This window comes from Syngnathus typhle, linkage group LG4 (genome assembly GCF_033458585.1).
Source record: "Syngnathus typhle isolate RoL2023-S1 ecotype Sweden linkage group LG4, RoL_Styp_1.0, whole genome shotgun sequence".
Taxonomy (NCBI): Eukaryota; Metazoa; Chordata; class Actinopteri; order Syngnathiformes; family Syngnathidae; genus Syngnathus; species Syngnathus typhle.
Genome location: NC_083741.1, coordinates 24,136,183 through 24,162,947, shown reverse-complemented (window position 1 = coordinate 24,162,947; position 26,765 = coordinate 24,136,183). Strand labels below are relative to the sequence as shown.

Below are 26,765 nucleotides of genomic sequence, written 5' to 3'. Positions count from 1 at the left end.
CAAGGTGCACCCGTGACATCATCCTCCACTGATGACGTCAGACGGGCCGGCGATGTCACGCCGCTACGCGACAGATTGGACGTCTACTCGCGCTCCTCGGAAAGAGCGGAGGAGCGAGCGAGCGAGCGAGCGAGCGAGCGAGCGAGCGCAGCCGGCCGCACGAGTGAGCGAGCGAGCGAGCGAGCGCTTCTCACGCTAGATGGGGATGCGTGCTGGCCTGGCAATTGCTTTCCAAAAGGCACATGGCAGAATGGCAACCCTGTCCATCCATTTTGGCTTGACTCATGGTCTTTTATTGACAAACAAAGAAACCTCCACTTGGCCTGAAATGAATGACAATGCACGCAACGCACTTCAAGCTATCATGACACAATCAACAGATTCTTTCCCAATATACAAGTTTCACACCTTGGCAACATTGGTCAGAATAGAACATACAAAAATAGCCCCTAAATACAAGTGGATGATATAGACACTCACACTTTTTGCCTTATGTTTGTTGACATTGTGTATTTTGTTTTTTTTTACCATTCATCCACCAAAAATCATCTTGAACTTGAGGACAAAAAAAGAAAAAAAAAAAAAAAAAACCTGGGATTTCGGTCACGTGAGTCTAATGTGCGACAGGGAAGTCCCGCCTCCGTCACGCTTCGCCGGTCGTGACGAAGCGTTGCGACTTTTGTCGGCTCATGCGACGCTGCCGGTGAGCCGCTTGAGCGTCCAAGATGGACGCCAGCATCCTCTGAGGGGAAGTAAGCGGTGAGGGAGGAGAACGCACGCACGCACGCACGCACGCACGCACGCACGCACGCAAAAGGGCGGATAGTACCTGGGCTGCCTTTTCATCTGTCAGTTCCATGCTGCGAGTCGACTCGTGAGCGTCTTTGTTGGCAAGTTTCAACTTGCGCTGCTCCTGAAAGACAATGACAAGGTAACCATGACGTCGTCCCGTTGCGTCGCCGCCGTCGCCGCCGTCGCCGCTCACCTTGCAGTAGATGTTGACTCGTGTTCCGCTGACGGTAGGAGCTGAGGAGAAGTTTTCAAAGAAACACTCCCAGTCTTTGTTGAAGTGGCCCATAAAGTCCATCTCCTTGACGCACAGCACCCTCCTGCAGCCAGGCAGCGCTGTGAGGCCGGCACAGCACGGCACGGCGCGGCACAAAAACAAAAACGAGCGCCTCTACCTGCTGGTGATGACGATGTTGGTCTTCCTGCGTCCGGGAACGGGACAGCCATCTCGGAAGACTTCGCCCTCCAGCTTGAGCTCGGAACGCTGTGGCCGCAAACGCCAGCTCAAAAGCATACATAGACGCCGCTGCCGCTGCCGCCGCCGCCGCCGCCGCGCCCGGGCAGGCACAGGCGCACGCACAACGTGTCCTTCCTCTGCACACTTTATTGATGCTCCCGCAGACGGTAAAGAAAAGACCACCACGCTGACTTACAAAGATACTTTGGCAAATTATTATCTCAAGAAGGAATTGAAAGACATGGCACACATGGACAAGAAAAAAAAGACGAAAAAGTCCAAGCAGCTTTTTTTTTTTTTACTCGCCATCCCGCTGCATGTCAGTTAAAGACACAGAAAAGCAACGTGTTAGGTTGGGGCAAGGATGGATGGATGGATGGATGGATGGACGGACGGACGGATGGATGGACGGGTGATCGGATGGGTTGGAGGAGAGCAAGAAACAAGGAGGACCGCATTTGACTAGAAACGATAGCTGCCGCTTTTTTTACTTACAATTTCCACGTTTGCTAGCAGGGCTCATTTTGGGCTTAGCGTTCAGCTAGTTTCCGAGGCAATTCATTCCGACGGAGGCCGCGGCGGCGCTCACCTGAAAGAGGTCAAAGCCTTGCGATTCCGTGAGGTCGTAGGGCCGAACGATTCCGTCCTCTCGGATGAGGCGAACCGGACGAAGTTTGACCACGTCGTCCGTGGACTCTGCCGCCCTGACATGCGCAGACGCACGCGCGTAAACACCACAGCGACGCCAGGAACATGGTCGGATGGAAAGACAAGCGTCTTTCCCCATTTGAAGGCTGCAAAAGAGCGCCAGGCTGGGTACCTCTGGATGCCCTGGAAGGTGCTGCTGGCCATGTCCACGATACCGCCGGTGGGCCGGGCCACCACGCCCACAAGGCCTTTGCCGATGCCTTTGAAGAAACCCGCCGCGCCTTCCTTCTTGGCCCCTACGTCGGCGCAAGGCAGAGAGGTGAGACGCTGAGCCGGCCGGCCAGCCGGCCAGCTTGAATGGGATGCCACTCACCTTCCACCGGTTTGGTGACGATGCCGGTCACTCCGCTGACGACACCCTGCAGAAGGAGAGCCGCGTTGACGCACGCACACACTCGTACACGCGGGTGGGCGGCAGCATCGGCACGCCGGCACCCACCTTGAGAAGTCCTTTGCCGCCTTTGGCCAAGCTCTCCCCAAAGTCTTTGGGGGTTCTGTTCATCTCCTCCCTGCGTTTCTGTTGGTACTCTTTGTCCATGGTAATGGCCGCCAAGCCTTTGCCCACCGAGCCGGTGATCCTGGACACCGCGCCTGCGGCTCCACCTGCGGTCGGGAGGGAGAGGTGCACCGTTCAGATGCTCCAAAGCGTCCACCTCGCTGGCGAGCGTCTCTTTGCCGTTCTCACCAACGGCATGACCCAAGAGGCTCCGCACTCCGATGGCAAAACCTTCGGCAAACTCTTCCGGGCCCTGGACCGCCCCCTGGGGCCACAAAGACACGGGCGAATCATTCTCGGCGCCAAGCGCGGCGGCGGCGCCGCCGGCAGCAGCGCAGCCCACGTACGTACCTGAAAAGGTTCGTAAAAGAAGGCTTCCACCCCCTCGGACAGACCTCGGATGAGTCCAAACGGGTTTCCCAGCACGTCCAGACCGAGAACCAAGACGTACATCTGCGCCAAGAACTGCGGGCGGCAACATACGTATGCTGCCATCAGCGGGCCGGGCCGGGCCAAGGGAAGCGCCTCACTTAATACCAACCTGCTGGCTGTAGTGTCGCGCCACCGCCCGCATCAGCTTGTCCCTGCGGTAAAAGCGGTACTTGACCTCAAAGTAGGCCAGCCTGTGGGGAGGGGAGCGGAGCGGAGCGGAGCGGAGCGGAGCGGAGCAGAGCAGAGCAGAGCAGAGCAGAGCAGAGCAGAGCAGAGCAGAGCAGAGCAGAACAGAACACAGCGGCCAATCAGAGCCAATCATCGGGGCCGGGGGCGCCTGCCCGCCTGCCGGAAACCGGCCGCTCACTTGAAGATGAGGTCGTCCACGTCGGTCAGTGTGGCTCCGATGCTCGTCAGGAGCAGGTTGAGCGACTCCGTGGCGGCGGCAGCCCGGCCCGAGGCCTCGCCGCCGCTGGAGCCCAGCGACAAACTCAGGTGCAGCTGGAGCGCACCTTTTCACTCAGTGTGTGGCCGCTTGTTTGCGTGTGTGTGTGTGTGTGTGTGTGTGTGTGGGCGCACGTGCCCGTACCTTGATGGGCGAGATGTGGAAGTGCTCAAAGAAGTTGAGCCCTGACGAGTCACTCAGAGAACTTTCCATCAGTTCAGCCTCGAGCATCTCCACATCTGGCCGGATCAGATGACTCTGAAACAAAAAGTCATTTTTGTCATTCCCACAGAGCCAGCTGATGGATGGATGGATGGACGGACGGACGGACGGGCGGACGCTCGTGCCAGCCCGTGACATTTGTGGATTGGAGCGAGCTGAGGACTATTACTTAGACATAAGCAGTGATCTGCCGCCATCCTGTGAAATCTATACAGGTGGTGTTTCGGATGATCCGATACAAGCCAGCGGGCCGACGGATTTACCTTCTGTCCTCGAGCTCGGGGCTCACTCGCGGGGCCGAACAGGGCCACGATGGCCGACAGGAAGCCTTGATCGATCTTCACTGCCATTTCCTGGACCAATGCCATGAAGTATCTGGATGGGACAAGGTAGCGTCCATGGTGTCCACTTGGTGATGTCATGTCATGAATGCACACGCACATCCAAAGCTTGACAGGCACAGCACGGGCACACTCACTTGAACTGCGTGACGTCGCTGCGCTGGTTGAAGCGTGTGATGACGGACACGTCAATGAAGGGCTTGGGTTCTGCCAGGGCCGAGCTTACGGTTAAAGGGAGGCAAAGCGGCCAGGAGAATGGCATGAGACAAAGTCACGGCAAGAGCACCTGAGTCCAGAGCAATGGACTTGGGCGGAGGAACCGGGTGGAACGCAATGGGGAAGATGGCACCCGGAAGCTGGTTGTCCACCTGGAGACACACACACACACGCGCGCATGCACGAGTAGGGCCCACATCTTCAACAAAATGACTGTCGGAGCCAAAATGGCTGGTGCGAGCGTCCACCTGCAGCCAGTGCAGTTGTGCCCGGAGGCTCCGCTGGTGCTGAGATCGTTTCAACTCCACCTGGATGCCCGACAGGAAGTTCCTCCGCAGCGGGCAGGAAAAGGGCTGCCGCATGGCCATGATGGCGCCGCCGAGGTTCACCTGGCGAGCAGAGACATGTCATGCGATTGGTGTGGCGTGGCCTGGCCGAGGCCACTCACCTCCAGGTTGGCGTCCACTTGAGTCCAACCGGCCGGCAACTGGCCGCTCTGCACGCTTTGGTAGGTCTTCTCCAACAGGTTGATGTGCTTCTGACTCAGCGGCTTCCAACGATTCTTCCGCTTGATCTCCCACACCACGCCAGAACTGAGCACGCACGCACGCACAGACACTTTGACCTTTTGACAAGCTCAGCGTCAAGAGTCGGAACGCGTGCTCCCCCCAGTGGTAGACAAAAGAAATCTCTAACTTCTTATCATTTGGACCTGGCAAAATTGGTTGCATGCACTTTTGAATTTTGCTGGAGGACATGCCACGCCGAGTATTTCAATCAGCTCTATTTAACAAAGCCACACAGACCTGGGAATGCCAAGGTAGGCCACTTCCTGGCGGCTGGCGTTGTCCACCAGGGAAAGTCCCAGGTTCTGCAGCGAGACGTGCACTTCCTGCTGGAACTGCTCCAGCTCTTCGGCCTGCCGCGCTTTGGTCACCACGGCCACGTCTTCGGTGAAGATCAGGACGCGCTGACGGCCGTCCAGGAAGGACACCCAGTGAACCTCGGACAGGCCGTCGTACGAGAACTGACCCACCTCGTCCTGGTCCGACAAGCACCGGGTCATTGGTATGTAAGTTTGCGGTACGGAAAAGGAGGCGGACCTGGAGAAGGTCGGTCTCTCCGGAATGTCGGGCGCAGCTCCAGCCGAGCCTTCGAAGGCCGGTCGGCTCGTCCCAGGTGAAGCGTCGCGCCTCGCCGGGCTTCAGCTGGTGGACGTGGCGACAACCGCTGAAAGGAGATAGCGCTTGCTTGGACTTGATCGAGCGAGAAACATTGGGAGTTTGGAATCAATCAATCAATCAATCAATCAATCAATCAATCAATCACTTAAGCGCATTCAAATGCTTTGGAATGTGCCTCACATGCTCGCCAAGGAGGCCCGAGAGAGACCCCAAAAATCAAAACAAATACGATCCCACCTCTGCTTGTAGCTGATGTCCACCCTGGGCGTGTGGTTGAGCAGGAGGGCGGGGGCGGCCCCCTCGTAGTAGTCGCCCAAGCCGACGACGGCCGAGTGGTCCGACACGTTGACGTCCACCGTGATGCCGCCGCACTGCACGCAAAGTCTCAAGAGTCAGCCGGTCGGCCGGCTGATGGCCGGGCCGGCCGTCAGCGGGTCCGTCGTCAGTCGGTCGGTCGGCAGCTGTCAGTCAGTCGGTCGGTCGGTCGGTCGGTCGGTCGGCCGACGCCTCCTACCGTGTCCACGGCGAGCAGGGTGCCGTTGTCCTGACGGTCAAAGTAGAAAAAGCGGGACGGCTGCTCCGAGCCCACCGCCCGCACGCACAACTTGCCCGAAGCGCTCTCGGGCCACAGGGGGAGGCACTGGAAAGCCGCGGAAAGACGTTTGCAATGTAGCAGCAAACGTTTACAAACGGACAGCTGTCCCTGCCACACGCCGTCGGCACCGTCCACGGCAACAACTTCAGAATGGAAGGCCACTGACCTCGGCGGAGGGGACGTAGTGCCACTTGGTGGCGGCGCCGGCGACTTCGCCGACCTCCAGCTCAAAGGAGGACCTGTTGACCAGTGTGTAGAAGGGACTCATGGTGACCATCTTGGTCAGGTTGAAGCTGCTCATCCGGATGCTCACGCCCACCTGGTGCGAGATCAGACGCAAAGCACATCACGCCACGCCACGCAGAAGGGCAGGGTCTCACCAGGAAGTCCGTCTTGTTGTTGCCGGGGCAACGCACGCAGCCGTTACTCCCCACCGTGTCCAGGGAGAAGCCGTCCGACCAGGAGCTGGTGGACACGCACAGCTGAAGCTGGGAAGAGCGCAAGGGCAGAACAATTTTGGACTCTGTTGCTCTCGCTTGAATCGGGCCTGCCTTTGGAACAGGCTCCTAAACAACGAGCGTTCTTTCTGATCAAGTTGCGCCATTTTATTTCCAAAGCCTATCGATGGGCTCTGAGACAGACGACCGGTCGGCCAGTTGCCGTCACGTGACCGAGCCAATTTGGCAACAGTAAGAAAATGCGAGAAAAGAAGCGGCAGTACGATTTCGGGCGCCGAGGGAGCCGCGAACGGTGTCGGTGCGGAGTCCGACCCGGTTGGTTGGTCTCCAATGGGGTGAGAGCGGCCGGCGCGCTCTCACCTTGTTCTTGCCGAGCAGGTTCTTCTTGCGGAAGGAGAAGAGGACGATGTCTCGGACGTCGGCCGGATGCTTGACGCTGATGTCTTCCGCCTGGTAGCGGAGGACCCGGCGCGTCTTGTTGATTATCCAGAAGGGGCTGAAAACGGAGAGCAGGAGGCGGCCCGGCGCCGGGGCGGCCCGGACGCTCAGGTCCAGGGTGGCTCGAGCGTCCGAGTCGCACGTCAGGCGCACGGCCAGGAACTCGGGCATGTTCTGGTCCAGGCGCAGGTGGCCGTGCCAGTCGCGGCCCAGGTAGCGCAGCAGAACCAGAGAGACCATCTCGCCAGACAGGCGGGCGTTCAGAAGGTCCGAGGCGCTCCCCTCCGTCAGCTCGTGAGAGTCGGCGCAGCTCTGAAGAGGCAAATGGAGGCTGCAGGCAAGCGTGGCGTGGCGTGGCATGGCATAACATGGCGCCAGCGTTCCTCGTCTGGCCTGGCCTGGCCTGGCCTGGCCTGGCCTGGCCTGGCCTGGCCTGGCGTTTGTCTACCTCCATCATGTAGCGCAACGTGTAGGGCAGCAGGTTCCTGAGCGTGGCCACGGGGTGGAGGTGGACCACGTAGGCCGGGTCCCAGTCATCCTCGCCGCGGCTGCCGATGTGGTTGAGGGCGTCAGGTGCGGCCAGGGTGCTGAGCGTCAGGGGAAGCGCCCCGCCGCCGCCAGCCTCCAGCGGGGGGCACTGCAGCAGCGAGCGCACCTCCGAGCTGCGGTGCACTTCCTCCTTCCAGGACACGCACGTGGACGACGGGCCGTACGGCAGACCCGAAGCCGGACGCACGTACAGCTCACACCTGCGGCCGGCCACAAAGGAGGCGGCGCCAACATTGCACGATTTGAAATGAATTCAACTGCAATGAAGCCTTCATGTTTGGAAATGGAAGATGGCCGCTTCTTCCAAATTGATTGGCATCCATCATTTCATTTTTGGAAATGGCTTCTTCTTCTAAAGCTAAACTGATTGGTATCCATCATTTCTTACAATCGAATCAATGGAGCGCTTGATTGCACCTGTAGGCGTCCAACGGGACGTGGAATTCCTTGTCAGGGTGGGCCACTCCCACCGGTTGCAGGCTGCGGGTCGACGGGCAGAACTTGAGGATGCCCAACGGCACCGAGAAGTGGTTCTGGATCTGGAACACCGACCGGGCAAAGGTCTGTCGGCCGCCGAGCGAGACGGGGCGGCCGAGGACCTACCTGCAGGGGCGAGCGAACCGTCACCAGCTTGTTGCCGTCGGCGGCGTCGATCTGGACCACCAGCGACACGGCCCGCTGTAACTCGGGCCCGCGGATGTTGTAGAGGCGGCGGCCCGGCTTGTCCACGGGGACGCCGGTGATCTCGCTGTAGCCCGAGGGCACTGCCGGGTCAGAAAGATTGCAACGGCATCAGACCCCAACGAGCGAAAAGAGACTGGACGACTTTCCGTCCAACAAATGCTGCTCTGACCGATGGTGAGGTGAAACAAGCAGCTCTCCTGCCGCTGCAGAGCGGACAGTTTGCCCCGAGATGAGTTGGCTTCCCAGACGGAATGTTCCAGCTCCACGCTGCTCTGGTCCGGCAGCTCGTGCAGTTTCCCGGGCCGCGCCTCGCCCACCGATCTCAAGTTGGCGCTGTGCTGCACCAGGAGCGGGATGCCCAGAGCGTTGAAGATGGCGAACGGAGCTTTCTCCTTCATGGACGGCTCAAAGGTGGACGCCGCGGCCTCGTTGAAGGCCTGGACGCAACACAATTGGGTGGTCCCTTTGGAGTCAAATTCTTGCAGGAAAATGCCACTTTAGACCTTGGCGAGGTTGCTGAAGACGTTGAGGCCGCAGCGCGACAGGGTGACGTTCAGGGAGTCGGCAGAGCAGATGTTGACGGCCGTGCACGGTTCCGGAAGGATCACAAACTCGTCTCCGTGGATCGGACTTTTGTCCTGGACGGGATTTGTCTTCATCTGCGTGCGCACAACACATCACACGGGTCTCAAAACACTCGCCGGAGCCGAGCCGAGCCGTCCGTCCGTCCGTGGCATCTTCACAGTTGCGGAAGCAAAAAGTCTATTCTAACAGCAACAATTTGCACGCAGCAATTACCTCTAGCTGGAGGCTCCACCGGCGCGCGCCGCCGTCCAGGCGCTCAATCAGCGGCTCCCACACGGCGTGGACTTCGTTAAAGTAGTTGACCTGCAAACGGGCAGGCCAGGACGCCGTCGGCCAAAGGCGTCCACCGAGGAGGGGGGCGGGGGGGTTGTGGTTCTGGGACGGCTCTCGCGAGCGCTTACCTCCAGAGTCATATCGCCTTTGAGCTGCAAGAGCGACGACCAGTTCTCGGCCCAGCCGCTGAAGGAGGACTCGGCCAGCAACAGCGGGACGGTTCGGTGGCCCAGGCCCGATTCCAGGGTCACCCGGATCACCTGTGAAGCCCGGCCAGTCGGCCTTCAGCTAAAGCCACTGGGAACGGCACGCGGCTTCTCGCTTACTTGGACTTGGGCAGCAAAGCGCTGGCCCACGTTCAGGGCCTCCCGGTCGCCAAAGTTTTCGGTGACCTCGGTGGCCTGCTCCACGCCCAGGAACCAGTAGTTGCAAGCGTGGACATTCTTGGTGAGCCACAGGTCTTTGAGGTCCTCCCGCTGCTCTTCCGTCCGCTCGCCGTCCCGTCGCATGGCCGCCGCCATTATGGTGCTGACCGTGTTCAGGATGAAGGGCGAAATCTGAGCCAAAGAACGACAAAGAGGTTGACTTTGAAAACGGGAACCGACAACATCCCGGACTTTGAACCTGCGTTTCCAAGCCGCGCCAAGGGAAGGGATGGAATTGGGGTTAGGATTCCCGAGGGCGGTACCGCTCCTCACTGCTCCCCTTGGGGATGGATGGCTTAAATGCAGAGGACAAATTTCGCCACACCCAGATGATGTGTGTGTGTGTGTGTGTGTGTGTGTGTGTGTGTGTGTGTGACAATCATTGGGTCTTTACCTTTTTGACCTTTGATTTGCAAAACTAGAAAGGTACAAACCTTGACGACGACCTCCTCCACCGTGACGGATCCGCTCAGTGGTTGGCCGGGACCTCTTTTGGCTTGCACGACAACGGAGCAGGGTCTCAAAACCGTGGTAACGGTCTTGTCCTCCTTGTCGCGGATGAGGGGGCAGGCCAGGACCCTGAGGGTCCGCAGATGGGCCTTGGCCGTCTGGGTTCCGCTCTCCGACTCCAGGCTCAGGTCGCACTGGAAGGACACCACCAGGGACGGGGCGTCCGCCTTCATCAGGCTGGCCACGAACACCACCTGCGGGTCCACTACCACCGCGCGCACGCTGGTCCTCGGCGCCAACGCTGAGAAGGCCAGAAGCGGATTACGGGCCGGCCAGCGACCAGGTTCTCCTGGTCCGAGTGAGCGAGCGAGCGCAGACTTCCATACCGGCTTTGGCCTCCTCGCTCCTCTGTCCCGCCGTCGCTCTGGCAGCCGGCCTGGCGCTCGGCGCGGCATTCGGGGGAGGCTGCCGCGGCAGAGCCCGCAGGAAGAAGTCGGCCACGGCCATCAGGAACTCCACGCTGGCGCACACGTAGAGTTTCTGCAGGACGGCCACCAGCGAGCGCTCGCCGCTCTGCCGGTAAGTCACGTCGATCATGGGCTCGGAGCTCTCCGAGTCTTGACGGCTCACCATCCTGAGGACCCAGAGCGGATCCACATCAAACGCCTGGCTGCCATTGACCTCGCCCCAAGTGGGTGGCTCGCTCCCCCAGGAACGGGAGCTTCTTTGGAACCAAACAGATCCCGCTTTCTCCGAAAGCCATCGAGCGGTTGGATTTTGTGGCCCCGCCCCGCCCCGCCGTAACGTGACCTTTCGGACTCGTGCAGGATCGGCCGCTTACCGCGAGGTGACCCTGCGCACGCCCGTCCTCTGGTCGTCCAAAGTGCAGTTGGTCAGGATGGTGCTGAACTCCATGCTGCCGTTGTTCCAGACCTTCCCGGAGGTCTTGAGCAGGTGCAGGGCCAACTCGCCCAGACGCAGGTTCTCCTGCTCCGAAGACTGCGCAAAACAAAGCAAAAGCCTGAGCCGCCTGAAAGCAATCCGGACGGCACCACCTCAACGACCAACACGTCGGTTTGAGCGGAGGTGCGAGGGTGAAACCTTCCGGCAGTCCTCCCCGTCCCGCTCGTGCGAACCAACCTGCTCGGGTCGATCCGTGTACAAAACCAATGCGAGCGACTCGATACTGAAATTGAACTTGATGGACTCCGCACTTTGATCCTGGTCCTCATCCAAGGTGACCCGCTTGCCAGCCCCACCTGCTGAAACATCCAAAAGAAATGTGCGCATGTCAGCGTGAAATATGCAGGAGAAGATGGGCCGCCGGTCACAACCTGTCTGAGGGCCCGCAGGTTGCCCGAGCGGCAAAGCCGTTCCCGCTCTAGGGTCGCTCGGCCGCAGGCTGTCGGCCTCCGCTATGTTCTCCGTCAAGATCTGCAGCAGCACCTTCAGATCCTCCTGGCTCAGCGCCACCTACAGGCGGCAAACCAATCAGATGAGAAGCAGGGTCGTCGCCATCCGTTCACTCCCGTTCCCAGGCACCTTCATGGGCTTGAGCTCGCCGTCCACCTCCACGGCGGCCATCTGGTCGTACCAGGATGCGGCCAAGTTCCTGCTGACCCTCAGCTTCAGGTTGACTGCTTGGAGAAGCTCGCTGGAGGAGGCTCCGCCCGGGCTGGGGTCCAAGCAGTTCCTGACGGACGGACGGACGGACGGACGGAGGACACGCTTCAGATGACAAGCTCGGCTTTGTCCCGGTCGGCTTGCCGGCCGCCGGCGCCGCCGACCTGGACAGTTTGAGCTGCGTGAGCTCCACGTGCACGTTGTCGATCACGGCCGGCAGAGGGCATCCGTCCACGGGCAGCAGAGCAAAAGAGTTGGACACGGTGATCAGACCCAGGTCCATGAGCAGGGCCCGGTAGGAGGCGGACGACTGGGGGACCACCACCAGAGGCGCTTTCAGCCTGATGTCGGCCGACAGACGGAAGCTTTTCTGAGCCAGGTCCCGGACGCCGGACGCCGCCCTCTCCGCCGCCTGAGCCGTGGCCGCGCTCACGGCCGCTTTGGCCGTCTGGAAGTTATTGCTGAAGTTCTGCGGGGGAACGACACCGTACGGCAGAGCAGAGCAGAGCAGAGCAGAGCAGAAAGAAAGAAGGTCGGCTGAAGGGGCGTAACCGGTTACACCTCGAGTAAGCCTCGGCACGGTCGCTCCGGCAAATTTGTTGAATCGCAAGAGTCGGCCGGCCAGGCGGGGCTGACCGGGCAATTCCGCTGTCCGTGTCGGACCACTCCGATCAGGCGTGTGAGAACGAGCCTGCGTTCATTTTGCACCGACGGGAGGGAACCCACCAGGAGGGCGACCACCAGCTTGTGCAGGTAGACCACCCGGATGCAGCCCACGTTCAGCTTGACCCGTCCGTCCGTTTTAGACGTATCGGCGTAGCCGGGGCCTTCCGTGGCGTTGGGAGTCAGACTCAGCCAGAAACTGAACACCTCGTCCCCCCCAACGATGGAGACGGCCTGAAGGAAGGCGGTCGACGGACGGAGACCAGAGCGAGCGTTTGCTTTCACGCTTGGAGTCGTCAGATCCCGCCCGCCCGTTTCGGACCCACCTTCTTGTGGACGCTGGCAGGATCCACGTTGAGGACCACAAAGTCCTTCAGGCGTGCCGACACGTGAGTCTGAGGTCCCTGCGCCAGCAGCGAGCCGTCCAGACCTGTCGGACGCGGAAAGCCCTTGAAGCCAAGCGAGAACCCAAGGCAGAGAGGGAACGGACGGCTACCTTGGATTTGGATGTGGGCGATGTCGCCGCTCTGGTCGCACACCAGGACATTGAAGGCCCCCAAGGCCAGCATCACCTTCAGACCGATGATCTGGGCCAGCTCGGGTGACGCGTCGGCGGGGTCTGGCGGAAAATGCGGCAAACGTGCTGCTAGCAGCCAACCAAGGCCGTCCGCAGGGCGGGAGGACTTACTGGACTTGGCGCCTGTCATTTTGCCATCTTCGGTCTCGGGCCCGGCCGTCCTCTCGGGAGACGTCGTGACGCCAGACAGGAAGTTGGCGGCCGACAGGAGAGCTTGCGTGTGTAGCGTGAGGTCCAGGGAGCTGAAGGTCACCTGCAAGCGAGAAAGTCCAGACCCTTGGATTGTCAAAATGGTTTTTGCTTCAGGTAGGGAGGAACTTTTGGTTGACGGCGGTGCAGAATCAATGGGGAGGAAGCAGAATGACACGCCCTTTGTGCGACCTGACCCGCCTTGAGTCTTTGTCTCGCGTCGTGACTCACCTTGATCATCCGTTCCGTGTTCTTGTACACGCTGGAGAAGTTGGGGCCGTCGCGGTCGGCCTGAACACAAGCGAGACGTCAGGACTCCGCAAAAGACCGGGAGAGGTTCCGCGGCGTCTCGACCTTCAAGTACTGGACTTTGAGTAGCCCGGCTCCGGGCCCCGCCGACGAGCTGACCAGACGCAGGGGATGGCCGCCGGAGTCTTTAGGGGCACAACATCAAAAACGCACGCACGCACGCACGCACGCACGCCACAACAACAAGGAGCCGTCGGGGAAGGTCAGGCCCCGCGGGATTGGCAGGGAAGGTTCTAATGTGGCTGGCTGGCTAGCTGGCTGGCTAGCTGCAAAGAAGTTACCTGGGAACTCCAGACAGGTGAGCGTCATCTCGCTGAGGTACGTGGTGGCGCAGGTGTCGTGCTTTCTCACTTTGGCGTCCGTGCCCAAGTGAGCCAGCCGGAACACCAGGAAGGGGCATTCCATCTCGCCCGCCTTGCCGTCGTCCACCTTCTTCTTCAGGCTCAGCAGGACCTCGGAGAGCAAGCGCAGGCGACGTGTCAGCGCTAGAGTCCAAACGCTTGCAATTGGGCCGCGCCGCTCGTCCACTGAGAAAGCTCCTTCGTGTTTGACTTTGCTTTTCTTTGGAAGTATTTGGGATAAGCCGGCCGCTGCTTTGCGCAAACAAAGCTCCCTTGCCTTGCCTGAGTGTCAAAATATTTGCCATCAATGGCCGGCCTCCCTCCCTCCCTCCCTCCCAATCCCTCCCTCCCAATCCCTCCCTCCCAATCCCTCCCTCCCTCCCAATCCCTCCCTCCCTCCCAATCCCTCCCTCCCTCATCCGCCTTAGCCGCTCGCACAAAGACAAAAGGAAAGAAGCCAACGACGCCCCTCCCGTTACCTGTCTGATTTCAAAGTTCAGTAGGATGTCGACGGCGTTGTCGCCGGGTCCCCCGTTAGCGCCGGTCTCCGGATCAGCGCCGGTTTCCGGATCAGCGCCGGTCTCCGGATCAGCGCCGGTCTCTGGCTCACCGTCGCTCGCCTGCCTCGTCGCCGCCGCCGCCGGCCGCTCACCGAGCTCTACCTTGTCTGGAGACAAGGAGAGCGCCCCGTTGGTTCCCACGAGGTTTGGACTTTGGTGTCTGTCCCGTCATGACTCACCCGGAGCCCCGCTGCCGCCCCGCGCCTTGCCGTGCTCTCGACTACCCTCGCCGATATTCTCCAGCAGAACCTTCATCAGCATGGCCAGGTCCTCCTCCCCTACGCTCAGCTGGCGGACACGCAAAGCGTCAACAGGACGCCACCCGAGTGTGATTGGACATTACCTTCAGAGAGCGCAGGACTCCTTGCACATGCACGCCCGGGATCTGGGTGAACCAGGCCGAGGCCATGTTTCGAGTGACGGCCAGCTCCACGTCGGTAGGCTCCAGGATCTCGATGTCCGGGGTCCAAGACGAGTCCCCGCTCAGGGTTGTTCTGCGGTGGGAGGGAGGGCGGAGTTGCTCTCGTTTGCGCGTCCCGTTTGGCGAGCGAGCGGCTACCTGGAGAGCTTGAGCTGCGTGAGCCGAATCTCCATCTTGTCCACCACGGCGGGCAGCGCTGATTCTTGGGAGACGACGAGGCTGAAGCTGTTGGACACGGTTATGAGGCCGAGGTCCACCAGGACGGCGTTGCGGGAGACGGACGACTGGGGCACCACGATGAGCGGCGCCTTCAGCCGGATGTCCGTGGACAGGCGGAAACTCTTGCGAGCCAAGTGGCGCACGCCGGACGCCGCCTTCTCCGCCGCCTGAGCCGTGGCCGCGCTCACCGCTTCTTTGGCCGGATGGAACTTGTCGCCAAACATCTGGGGGAACCAGCCAGGGAGGGGACAAAGGTCAGGTCAGGTCAGGTCACGTCAGGTGAGGTGAAGTGAGGGAAGTGGGCCAAAACGAGGCCTTTTTTCTGACCAGCAGCGACATGAGGAATTTGTGCAAGTAGAGCATCTTGATGCAGCCGAGGCGCAGGGTGAGCTTCCCGTCCACCTTGGAGGTGTCCGAGTAACCGTCCCCCTCGGTGGCCCCCGGAAACAAATGCAGCTTGAAGCTGAACACCTCCTGGCCCATGATGGACACGGCCTGCGCAGTGCACACCAGCCACCATGTCATACAAATGATTGGAATGTGCAAAATTGTTCAACTCAATTGTTGAGCATAAAAGCAATTGCTTTCAATACTTTGAAATGGTCACGGTTTTGGTTGTTTGTTTGTTGGACTCCCGTTTTCCACTCTACTGACAAAAACCAGGAAAAAAATCTACTGAATCCTTGATCCCATTCTACGGCGTTCATTTTGGAAGTGACAATCAAATCTTTGCCGTTGCCATTTTGAGCGGTGAATCCATTGTTCAAAAAGGGACCTACCTTTCTGTGAATGCATTCGGGGTCGACGTCGGTCACCACCATGTCCCGGAGGCGAGCCGACACCTCCGTCCGTTGGGCCCGCACCAGCACCGAGGCGTCCATGCCTGCCAGCCAGCAAAAAGCAGACGCACGCTGTCCAAACGCTCCGTCGCCAGGCGGGCGGGCGGGCGGGCGGCTCTCTGGTGCCCGCCACAGCCGCCGTTTCAGGCAACATTGAGGCTTTGCCAGACTTTGCCTACCTTTGACTCGAATGTCGGCGATGCTGCGCCGGTCGTCGCTCAGCTCCACGTGGAAACATCCCAGCGTGGCCAACAGCTTCAGGCTCAACACGTCCGTGTCTTGGAGGCCTTTGCGCACTGCAGGGAGGGAGGGAGGGAGGGAGGGAGGGATAGGGGGAGAAATGTGAAAAAAGCTGGGTGTTGCCTGCCCTCCTTTCAGTGGACTACAGCGCTGCGCTGCGCTGTTGAGGTGCACTTGTGGCGGGCGTGTTTGCATCCCGCGTCACCTATTAGTTTGGGCAATAGCCGCCCCATTTGGACCGCACCTGCTCTGTCCCAATCTTTGTCCGCCGGCTTCCTGACGTCGCCGCGTTCGGAAGGACGTCGCCATGCCACGGCGCTGGACAGGAACTCCGTGGCCGACAGCAAGGCTTGGGCATCCAGAAGAAAGTCCAGAGAGGAAAACTCCACCTGGGACAAGGCACGGTTGCCATCGTGCCATCAATTGGAAGCCTCCCGCTTTTGCAATTGGCACGCGCCCACCCTCGTCGTGTCCAAATGTCATCCGTAAGCGGGGCTAAAGTTTACGCGCCAGACATAGTAGCGGTCGTCACCGAAGACGCTCCCCCACCTTGAGCGTTTGCTCCGTGTTGTCAAAGAGCGTCCGGAAGCCGGGCCCGCTGGGATCCGCCTGCGGGGCAAAAAGGAGAGGAGTGGCCTGTGGCCTGGAAGCGCGGGAGTCGGCCGACTCACCTTGATAAAGTCCACCTTGAGAAGCTCGCCGTCGCGCTGCTCCGAGCAGCCCATCAGGTGGAGAGGTCGGTCGTCTGAAAGCAAAGCAGAGCAGAGCACAGCCGCCGTTTTTTGTTGCGTTGTTTGGGTGCGCCGCCGCCGCCGGGCAGCGACTGAAGCGACGAGGCCGGGCTCTGCTTTTCAACATGCTGCAGTCCTCTTTGCCGATCACCAAAAGGTAGCCAGGGAAGGGGGGTGCGTTCAAACCTGCCGTGTGGAAGTAGTCCAGCGCCATTCTCTTCAGGTAGGACGAGACGCTGCTGTCGTAGGTGCGTATCTCGCCCCGGGCCCCCAGCTGCCAAACGGCCAGCGCCAGCACCGTCTCCTCCCGCTCGGCTTGCCGCCGCGTCAGCTCCAGCAGCACCTGAAGGAAGGCCACGGCCAAAACGCGCCTTCTTCACGCCGCGCTCGACACGCCGTGCTCCGTAGCGCTTGCCCGCCCGCCTGCCCGCCCGCCGCAGACCTCTTTGACTTCAAACTTGAACTGAAGGTCGGTCAGCTCCTCCGGGGCCCCGTGCCGGCCCGGCTCGTCCTCCGGCGACTTGTCGCTGCCGTCCGAATCTGTCGGGCGCCGTTAGTTAGATCAGGCGGCAATTGAGGAGCGCAAGCGGGGCGGCCGTCTTACCCGTCTCGGCCACGCTCAGGAGCGCGGGATGGAGGGAGAGGGCTCCCGCTGACGACATGGTCGGCGGTGCCACCTGCGGCAGGGAATGCGCCCACATGAGGTCAATGCGGCGAAAGATGATCAAGGCGCCCGGGTGGCACGTTTGGGCTGGGCCGGGCCGGGCCGGGCAAGGCGCCCCGCCTCTCACCTTGTCTGCGGGCGTGGACGGCGCCGAGGACGGGCGGGGCAGCGGGATGCTGCCGAGCAGATCGGCCACCTTGCGCATCTTTTCGTCCGACATCTTGATGTGCACTAGAGGCAGCTCACCCGAAAGCTTCAACCTGCGTGCGGCAGGCAGAGCGGCTGAATTCTTGCGCCTTTACTTTGTCCGAAAAACACCATGACCTTCTGGGCGAGGTTCAGCGGCTCATCGTCATGGCAGGCCGGCGATGCGCCAACCTGGCCATCCGGGCGCCTACCTGGGCATCCGGGCGTCCTTGTCCACCATGCACTTGGACAGGCCGAGCGTCAGGTCCAGGGGCCGCAGGATGTGCTGGCCAGAAGAATTCTTCCACTCGTTACCTGGAGGGACGCCCAAAAGCCATCGGCTTCATTTTCAAATTTCATCCACGGGCGCTCCTTGGAAAATGAGCCGGCCCAAATACGACCGCGGCAAAAAGGACCGCAGCGTATGACAGCACAAGAAAGACAATGAGTCACGTACGGCAAAAATGGGAAAGAAAAACTAAGTATTGCAAAAAGGTTGGGGGAACAAATATGGGCTGGCATGCGCGTACCCGACTCGCTGTAGAGGACTTGCACCCGTCGCAGTTGCACGCTGTATCGCTCATACGCTCGGTCCATGATCTCCTCCAGAGACGAGAAGGACGACGACCGCACGTCCTCGTCGACACTGTTGAACTGGCACGCATGCACGCACGCACACTCGCTGTTATGACACAAATCGACTCTTGTAGGCCGGCACCAACCTGGAGGTTTCCAAAGTCCACCACGATGAGCTCGGAAGTGTCCGAGTAGGAGCCGGACTTGGGCAGCAGAAGGTAGGACGGACGCAGGTCCATCTTTAGGTCCAGCACCTTGCGCGTCTCGATGATGTGAGACAAACCTGCAAAGACGCCAGCAGGTCAAAAGGGGGAGGGGAGGGGAGGGGAGGAGAGGCAAAGGCAACCGCCGCCGCCGCCGCCACCACCTGCTGCCGTCTTTTCTTTCAGCTCCTCCAGGGTGGAAAGCGTCGCTGAGGTCAGCACCTGCAGGTCCATGCCTTTGGCCATCCTGAAGAACTCCACCAAGCTGTTAACCGTCATCTGGAAGGCACCGAGGCGTGAGAGGGCGTTGGCGCCAGGACGCCCCCGGGCACGCGCGCGCCAACTTACGGCGTCGTAGATGATCTGCACGGACTGCGAGTGGACGCGGACGAGGTGATCGGCCGGGCTGTCGTCGGGGTTGAGCTCAAAGGCCACGCGGAGCAGCGCCGCCGCCGCCGAGTCGCCCGCCGACGAGATGAGGGAAGGCGCGCCGGTGCCGGCGTCCAGGCCCGTCACGCTCCACTGCTGCAGAGACGCCTCCAGCCTGCTCAAAGGACGCACGGCGGGCCTCGAGTCGAGCGGAACGCAACGCAGGCCCCAGAAAGCCCTGACGGCATTTAGTCAAGCTGGCCACCCACCTGAGGGCCTGGGCTCCGGGTCTCTGGGAGATTTTGGTGCTGAGCTGAGTCATCTGGACCTGGAGGATCTCCGCAACGCCGGGTTGCTCTCTGACTGTCACCGAGGTCCGGAAGAGCCGAAAGCTGAGCTCCACGGCGACGTACTGGAGGCGACAGCGCAGAGCAGTCAGGAGCGGTCTGCACGCCGGTCCGCTTGGAAACTTTGCGGTCCGCCCGGCGATCTCGTACCTGTTTGGGCAGGGCCGGATCACGCGAGCTGGCGCTGTAACCGATGGCGGCGTAGAGCTTCTCCTTCTCCTCCGCCGTCATGATGCCGTCCAAAGCCGAGCCTGAGGAGCAGCGTGGAGAAAGGCTCGGCGTGGTGGGGAAAGGCTCGGCGTGGCGGGGAAAGGCTCGGCGTGGTGGAGAAAGGCTCGGTACGGTGACGACGCCCCCGCTCCCCCCCACCCCCGGCGCCCCTACCGACCCTCAGCCTCGTCCGACTCGCACTCCTCCTTCTGGGCCTTGCGGCCAAAGAAGCCACTGAAGAATCCGCCCTGCTTCTGGACCCCTCGAGCCTTCTTGGCGGCGAGCTTCTGTCCCGAGCGCAGCACCTGGAGGGGTTCAGGCGCCAGTCGTCACACATTTTGATTTGTGGCTCATTCATTTTGTTCTTTGACAATTCAGACAACATAGGGAGGGAGGGAGCGCTCATCAGGTCCACAAAAAAAAATCTGTACGAAAAGTACAAAATCATTTTGCTCAACTTTTTTACAAATGAAATGTAAAGCTGATTTGGGGAAAAAACTTGAGGCCATCTTGAGTTTGCACTCTACCTCCATGTGGGCCTGCTGTCGAGCCAAGGTGATATTGAAGACATCTAGAACTTTCTCCAGGTCCTGATACAAGCCCAAAGTATGCCAAATGAGTGCAAGAGCTTGCGGGTCGGCCGGCCGGCCCTGCGTAGGCTTCGGGAACCTGAAGTCGGCTCTCGGTGTCGGGGTCCGGCTTGTTCTGGCTCAGAATTTTGCTCTTGTAGGCCGTCTTGTAGGCCTTGACGTCCTGGCGGTGCCGCCTCATGTTGGACCAGGACCACATGCGGCAGGAGCGGCGGACGTGAACCTCTAGGATGCTGCTGAAGGCGTAGCGCCACCTAGTGCGGGGAAGAATACACACACTCGATGCCGTCACTCGTCGCTAGATTTCATTTTGCCCACAAACATAGGAAAAGAACGGAGCGCTGCAATTTGAACCGATTGGAAGCGCGCAAACCCTTGCCGGAAGTCACAACGCCATCCAAACCGGGCTCAAATGGAAACGGATCAGGGCAGAATACGACGGACGGCAAGTGGGCGGCTGCCGTGTCCAAACGCGGCGAAAGCTCAACGCTTTTGCGTCTGGAACGACGGCACGGCACTGACCAGACGGCGGCGTGGGCGCCGAGCGGGACGTCGGGCCGGAACTTCCTGTAGGGGGCGTTCCTCACCATGCGGTCGACGGACTCCAGCATCTCCACCATGGTCACGTACTTTGGACCGGCGCCAAACAAACACGGTCAGTCGTCACGGAGACAGACGATGGCGCAATTTCACCATTGCGTCACCTGAGCTTTGGTGATCTGGACGTCGATGTTTTGGACTTCCAGGTGCACTCGGGCTTTCGGGGAGTCCAGTTCCTGCTCGGCGTTGGGGTTGATGCGCATTTGGGCCGAAGCGAAGATGGGCTTGAAAACTGGAGAACAAAAAGAGGCCACTCTGAATGCGCCGCCGCCGCCGACACAAATGTTGAACGATTGGCTGCCAGTGCCGGCCCGCTTCAAACGGACCTTTGACTTCTACAGCCGTCAGTGGCGGTGAATGACATGATATGACATTGGCAAAGATCTACACGGACGGGTGTCTAGTCACACGTACGAATGTGACGGTGCTCTGGATCGGAATTGAGAAAACTGGCGGGAGCGGAATGGCCCTACCGGCCCTGCTGCCAAACATCTGCTAGTTCCAGGCCAACAAACACAAAGTTCCGGCCGCGCGCACATAAAGAAAGGCAGGCCCATGTACTGACTGTAGTGGTAGTGAGGCGGCTCCCGGTCCTTGCTGGCGATCTCACACTTGAGCCCATCCTGCAAAGAAACACAGCAACGGGGTTGAAACTTGGTGGGGCTTTTGTCAACGTGGAAGCGAGCTCACCACAATGTCTCGCCACGATCCTCGGCGGCACATCATTTGACTCTTTACGTTCCAGTAGGCGCAGAGACACTCCAGGCGGCCCAGCTGAGGCATCCAAAGCAGTCGCCATTGATATTTGGCCGGCCGGACCCGTCCGCCTTTGACGGAGGACGGCGCTTTACCTTGTAGGTGATCTTTGCCGCTTCGTTGAGGATGCCCAGCTTCCAGTTGTCGTCGGTCGTCTAGTAAGCCAGAACAAAGGGAGGTCCGCTTTAGAAGGGCCACCGGGCAGAGGCGTCGCCGGCGGCGGCGGCCGCTACCTGTAGGCTGAGTTCGGCCAGGGTGACTCCCACCGACAGGGGGCGCTGCGGGTCGGACACCTGCAAGGCACGCATAGGTCGACGTGAGCGGGCCGCCGGCCGAGATCTTGATGCGGACCTGTAGCTCAAACTCTGTGTCGATGGTAAAAGGGCGCTTGACCAGCAGCCTCAACGCGGAGTGGATTTCAAGTGAGACGGACGACCAGCGGCAAACTCACGTCGTCCTCGTATCTCAGGTGGATGCCGCTGATCTTCACCTGCAGGTTCTTGATGACTTGCGTGGCCATTTTCTCCATGAAGGAGTCCTTCCTCTCCTCCTTGGCTTTCTCTGGAAACAAGCGGCAGGAAGCTCACCACGGCTGCGGCCGTCTCACTTGAAGGACGGGACCACCGAGACGTACGAAGCCCAGCGTTTGTGGCTGTGGCTCAATTGTGCTTCAACTCACCCGACTTGCCTGCGCGATTGCGTTTCAACCTCCGCAGAGCTTTTTTGTGCTTTTTGTCTTTTGGACATCCTTTTGACACTTGCGCAGCGTTAAAGAAAGAGACAGTGGTTAGCGAGACAGAGACAGAGGGAGAGAGAGAGACAGAGAGACAGAGAGCGAGAGAGGGAAGGTGGCGGTGGCGGGTGCACGATAAGCGATCACAAAGCGGTGGCGCGATAAAGCACAAGGACGGATCCCCCCAAAAGGCTTCTTCGGCCTTTTGACAAGGGGCCGTTTGCTGCCTGCCCGTACAGCCCGTGGCAGAGTCGGCTCGGAAGGAAGGAAGGAAGGAAGGAAGGAAGGAAGGAAGGAAGGAAGGAAGGAAGGAAGGAAGCAAGGAAGGAAGGAAGGAAGGAAGGAAGGAAGGAAGGCAGGAAGGCAGGAAGGCAGGAAGGAAGGCAGGAAGGCAGGAAGGCAGGAAGGCAGGAAGGAAGGAAGGAAGGAAGGAAGGAAGGAAGGAAGGAAGGAAGGAAGGAAGGAAGGAAGGAAGGAAGGAAGGAAGGAAGGAAGGAAGGAAGGAAGGAAGGAAGGAAGGAAGGAAGGAAGGAAGGAAGGAAGGCAGGAAGGCAGGAAGGCAGGCAGGAAGGCAGGAAGGCAGGAAGGAAGGCATCCCGGGTCAGACACACTGCACGGACGGCGACCCGACCCGACCCCAACAGACGCAGAGTCCAACGTGCCGACACAAGCAAGTCTTGAGCACGCTTGGGCTACATTACCGTTGGACATCTCCTGACAGACAAGGCTTTCCAGACCCAAGAGCAGCTCGCCACTTGGTGCCGCTGACGCCCGCCAAAGGCAGCGTGAACACAAGAGCAAATCATCAGAAAACAAACCAAGGCCCTCTGACGTTTTGGGCCCAAAGGCGGAGATCCGCCATTTCCTTGACGTATGGAGTGTGAGTGCGTTGGCGTGACAGTGGGAAAAGAGAAGAACAGAAAACAGCAGCAGCAGCAGCAGCAAAGACAAAGCGGCGACTTTGGCCATTCATCTGGCGGCCATGGACTACGTCAAGGCTCTTTTGCATTTGCACCTTCCTGAATCCGTTTCAAGTCAATAGCCAGACAATAACCAGAGGGGCATTTGACAGAGGCCGCTCATCCCTCCCTCCCTCCCTCCCTCCCTCCCTCCCTCCCTCCCTCACCTCGCCTGGCCGCCATCTGGAGCGCATCCTCGACACGTTGCAGTTGCCGCTGCTTGGCCTCCTGCCGGTAGCGCTCCTCCTTGGCCTCGTCGTACTTGATGGCTGTGCGCAAGACACGCAAAGTCACCGCACCGTTGCGGCTCGTGGAATGACACGTGCCGGGCTTTTTGCTTATTCCCTTGCTCGGTCGGGATGACTTGATTTTTTTTCTTTTTTTTGGATGAAGTCGACCGGCCGATTAGTCGGCGCGTGACTTACTGGCGCCGGGCACGAGCAGCAGGTAGAGGCCATCCAGCGTGGCCACGACGGCATCGTTGTACAGGTTCTTCCAGGGAATCTTCAAGGTCAGCGTGCCTGCCACACGCCGACAAACGCAGATGGAAGAGAGAATTGGAGAGGACGAAAGAGAGACAGGCACTCGCTCTTCCCGCCGTGTTCTTTCTTTGCTTTGATGGGCTCCTCCAAATTCCACATCCGGTTTTCCACACACCCGGCCGGTGTTCCCAGCGTGAACGCGGCGACGCGAGCGCACTCACCTATCTGTCCGGCCTTCACCTTGAACGGGATGTCAAATTCACTCTGGCGGGAGGGAAGGAGACCAGACCAGAGCAGACGGAGACGGAGGCGTCCCGATCAGACGTTTGGCGGTGGCGCAAAAGGGAAACAAGCCAAGCAAACTTACCAGCGCATTTTCCTTCACTCGCAGGTTCTCCAAGACGACGTTTCCTGCAACAAATGACAACGGCCATGCTGAGCGAGCGTGGGATTGACACTTTTGACCACTCCTTGCTTTTTGCTCTTTTTGGAACGAGCGCGAGCAGGCAAGAAAAAGGCCTCTGTCTCTCGCCGCCTGCGGCTCTCCTTGCTCACGCGCGCTCGACACAAAAGATCTTTCCAGTTCCGAGAAGCCCTTGTTGTATGTCCGTCAATGCGCGCTCCGGGGATTCAATCGCTTGCTCGATGGCCGAGTTGAAAATGGACACATTTGCGTTGTGACGTTTTGACCGAAGACGCGATAAAAGCTTGCTTCGTGCAATTCACCCTCGGGTGTCGAGAGAGAAGTGAGTGAGTGAGTGAGTGAGTGAGTGAGTGAGTGAGTGAGTGAGTGAGTGAGTGAGTGAGTGAGTGAGTGAGTGAGTGAGTGAGTGAGTGAGTGAGTGAGTGAGTGAGTGACTGAGTGAGTGACTGAGTGACTGACTGAGTGACTGACTGAGTGACTGACTGAGTGACTGACTGAGTGACTGACTGAGTGACTGACTGAGTGACTGACTGACTGACTGACTGAGTGACTGACTGAGTGACTGACTGAGTGACTGACTGAGTGACCGACTGAGTGACCGACTGAGTGACCGAGTGAGTGACCGAGTGAGTGACCGAGTGAGTGACCGAGTGAGTGACCGAGTGAGTGACCGAGTGAGTGACCGAGTGAGTGACCGAGTGAGTGACTGAGTGAGTGAGTGAGTGAGTGACCGAGTGAGTGACCGAGTGAGTGAGTGAGTTTGGATTAGCCACGCATACCAAACAAGTCCGATTGTCAATGGTGTTTGAGGACCGAGGTTGAGAGGAGGAGACCTTGTCGCCGCACGCCGCCACCCCTTGCTGAAGTCTGCCCAATTGTCCATGGTTTGTAGAAAGGCACGCGAGTTTGGACAAGCGAACGGAGGGAGTGTGGCTGCGTGCGGCTCGCCAATAGGCTCGGTGGAATTTAGCTCACCTCCCCAGATTCCAATCTTGAGCTGCGACTTGTCCAAGTTCTCCACGTAGTCCCCGATGAACCTGTTGAGAAGGTCGCTGACCAAAGACTCGAACACCATGGCTGCTTGACAGGCGCCGAGGCTGACTTCCGCATTGGACGCTCGCTCTCGCGCTGCCTGCTTGCCTGGAGGTCAGCTGATGCGAGCGACGCCTCTGCGCTCTGTTGATCGAGCCTGCCGCCGCCGCCCCCGATCTCCGGCTTCGCGACGACAACAACAACAACAACAACAACAACAAATAAGGTTAGGCGAACGTGAGCAAAACTTGCCACCGCAACTAAAAGGAGCTGCCGGTGTTGAAATCCATGCAAAGTGAAGAAGCCACGGGGAAGGGAACCAAGCCTACTCCAGCAATGCGCTGTGACGCTGAACAGAAAAGGATTGCCCTATACGATCGCAAAGTCATAAACAGCAAACGAAAGAATAAATGACCTGGTGTGATGACCAAACTTTGTCTTGAACAACGAGCTTTATTTGATTTCTTTTTCACACACGCTGCTATTAACCGGAAGTCTCTCTTCTTCGGTCTCTATCGCTGACTGAACAGTACTGACAACCTTGAAACCCTCTGCTGGTCGCATCAAGTATTACACTTTCCCATATATCACAACACACGGAAGCCGTCACAAATATGCAAAATCATTGAAGACCTTTGACACAGACTATAGGTTTTGTCTTTGGAAATTGTCTACGTTGAACTTTACCAGGAATCTGGTCAAACGAATGATGATTGTTTTGGCTCACCAAACCAAAAAGGCATTCTGTCAATGAAGCTCAGTTATCCAAACCTGAAAGTGGCTTGCAAGGTTGGCCTTGGCGCTGCTTGCTGGCTGGCTGGCTGGCTGGCTGGCTGGCTGGCTGGCTGGCTGGCTGGCTGGCTGGCTGGCTGGCTGGCTGGCTGGCTGGCTGGTTCGCTCCTAATAGCACGGACAGAAAAAGAGAGCGAAAAGTTGAAAACTGCCACGAGGGGGAAACATATCTTATGTCCGTCCCTCCGTCCATAGGAAAAAACGGTTGCCGGCGGCCAATCTGAGGCACTGATAAGTATCCGAACTCACGCACGCTACACGGGCAATTTGGAGTGCCTCATCGGCCGGCCTACCGTGCATGTTTTTAGGATGTGGGAGGGAACCGGACTACCCGTAGAAAAGGCGCGCAGGCACGGGGAGAACATGCAGACTCGGCACTGGGAAGTCGGAATCCAAACCGCAACCTCCGCACTGTGAGGCGGACGTGCTAAGCAGTGCGTCACCGGCCGTGCCGCCCACTTTCAACATAGATGCATGGCTTTATGTTCCTGCATGTGTCCAAAAGCAAGCGGAAAGCGGAAGTCGACCTTGCAAGGTCAACATGTTGATTTCGTTACTCTTGCTTTATTACAAGCCATTTCCCGCGGATGGACCTTGAGGCGATGGCATTAGTGCGAAGCGGACCCGCAGCGACGTCATCAGATGAGGGCAGCGCGCCGGCTAATGCTCCCCAAATGAGACGCATTAGGGAAAAGCGCAACGACTGCAAGCGTGGCGCGGCCCGGCGCGGCCCGGCGCAGAGAGCTTTACTGCCATGGCAACCGGATGGATGCTTCCGCTCGGGAATTTTTTCAAGTTCTTATTTTTTGTGTGTGTCACGGACAGCAAGGACTTTCTGGCAGTTACAAATAAATATTTCGCCTTTGAGGAAAAAACACTTATTTTATTCAATGAAAAATTGGACATTTACTGTTGGAAATGGTCGTCTTTATTTTGGACGCAAAGAAATTGCTGGGTTCAATGTACAAACGCAGTTTCTTGGGGGGGTTTACTCCAGTCCAGGACGTTTGTTAAGTCCAGTTTTTCTCCAGTTCATTTGTGTTGAACGTTGACCTGCATGCAACACGTTGAGAAGGAAGTGATTTGATGCAGGTACAATTTGCGTTTTCTCTGAATGAACAACACATTTTCGATCATCGTTTAAATGCAGTTTTCTCCAGAATATCCAGGTTGGTTTTTGGGCGTGCATGGAAAGTTTTCAGGAGTAGCTTTAAGAGGACTTGGCTATAGCTTGGTCTAATTGACGGCGACTTTTAGGAAGCGTCCACATGGGCCGGCCGAGTTCCTATACGTCGGCCGACTTTGGTTGTGTTTTGGGAGCCGCCGGTCAACAGCTGCGTCTCCTTAATTCTGCCTGCCTCGGCGCATTTGGGCCTGAGCGGA

General features: G+C 59.0%; 1 protein-coding gene across 5 annotated transcripts; it reads right to left on the bottom strand.

Annotated features, from left to right (window-relative positions):
• Positions 1-270: 270 nt before the first annotated feature.
• vps13c (vacuolar protein sorting 13 homolog C) lies at positions 271-25,113 on the bottom strand. 5 transcript variants are annotated; one of them, XM_061275974.1, is made up of 83 exons: positions 25,006-25,113; positions 24,534-24,773; positions 23,502-23,545; positions 23,356-23,398; positions 23,078-23,173; positions 22,820-22,921; positions 21,412-21,521; positions 21,194-21,253; positions 21,056-21,115; positions 20,895-20,978; positions 20,770-20,827; positions 20,309-20,436; positions 20,127-20,233; positions 19,684-19,858; positions 19,542-19,604; positions 19,193-19,319; positions 18,955-19,055; positions 18,727-18,869; positions 18,437-18,632; positions 18,253-18,367; positions 18,032-18,168; positions 17,840-17,963; positions 17,522-17,624; positions 17,251-17,383; positions 17,064-17,136; positions 16,902-16,999; positions 16,646-16,802; positions 16,400-16,473; positions 16,278-16,337; positions 15,973-16,117; positions 15,668-15,784; positions 15,429-15,532; positions 14,977-15,144; positions 14,569-14,873; positions 14,353-14,503; positions 14,189-14,297; positions 13,929-14,116; positions 13,390-13,561; positions 13,154-13,233; positions 13,031-13,090; positions 12,530-12,863; positions 12,360-12,463; positions 12,097-12,267; positions 11,535-11,839; positions 11,290-11,440; positions 11,082-11,220; positions 10,888-11,009; positions 10,589-10,746; positions 10,134-10,381; positions 9,732-10,048; positions 9,199-9,429; positions 9,001-9,132; positions 8,813-8,902; positions 8,518-8,673; positions 8,184-8,451; positions 7,934-8,094; positions 7,748-7,869; positions 7,230-7,530; positions 6,704-7,093; positions 6,266-6,373; positions 6,052-6,204; positions 5,805-5,930; positions 5,528-5,661; positions 5,210-5,336; positions 4,913-5,148; positions 4,555-4,699; positions 4,355-4,495; positions 4,177-4,258; positions 4,028-4,097; positions 3,813-3,924; positions 3,472-3,585; positions 3,250-3,383; positions 2,992-3,073; positions 2,802-2,915; positions 2,640-2,715; positions 2,394-2,557; positions 2,268-2,313; positions 2,067-2,190; positions 1,836-1,950; positions 1,185-1,273; positions 986-1,109; positions 830-913; positions 271-742 (listed from the first exon to the last, which is right to left on the bottom strand). In XM_061275974.1, the coding sequence occupies exons 2-83, from the start codon at positions 24,631-24,633 to the stop codon at positions 644-646; spliced, it is 11,169 nt and encodes a 3,722-aa protein (XP_061131958.1). In that variant the 5' UTR covers positions 24,634-24,773; positions 25,006-25,113; the 3' UTR covers positions 271-643. The 5 variants fall into 5 exon arrangements, 4 of the variants coding, with proteins under 4 accessions (XP_061131958.1, XP_061131960.1, XP_061131961.1 ...); XM_061275976.1 differs by lacking the exon at positions 25,006-25,113 and having other exon boundaries at positions 12,530-12,652; positions 12,722-12,863; positions 24,534-24,783; XM_061275977.1 differs by lacking the exon at positions 25,006-25,113 and having other exon boundaries at positions 10,888-11,006; positions 12,530-12,652; positions 12,722-12,863; positions 24,534-24,783.
• Positions 25,114-26,765: the final 1,652 nt, after the last annotated feature.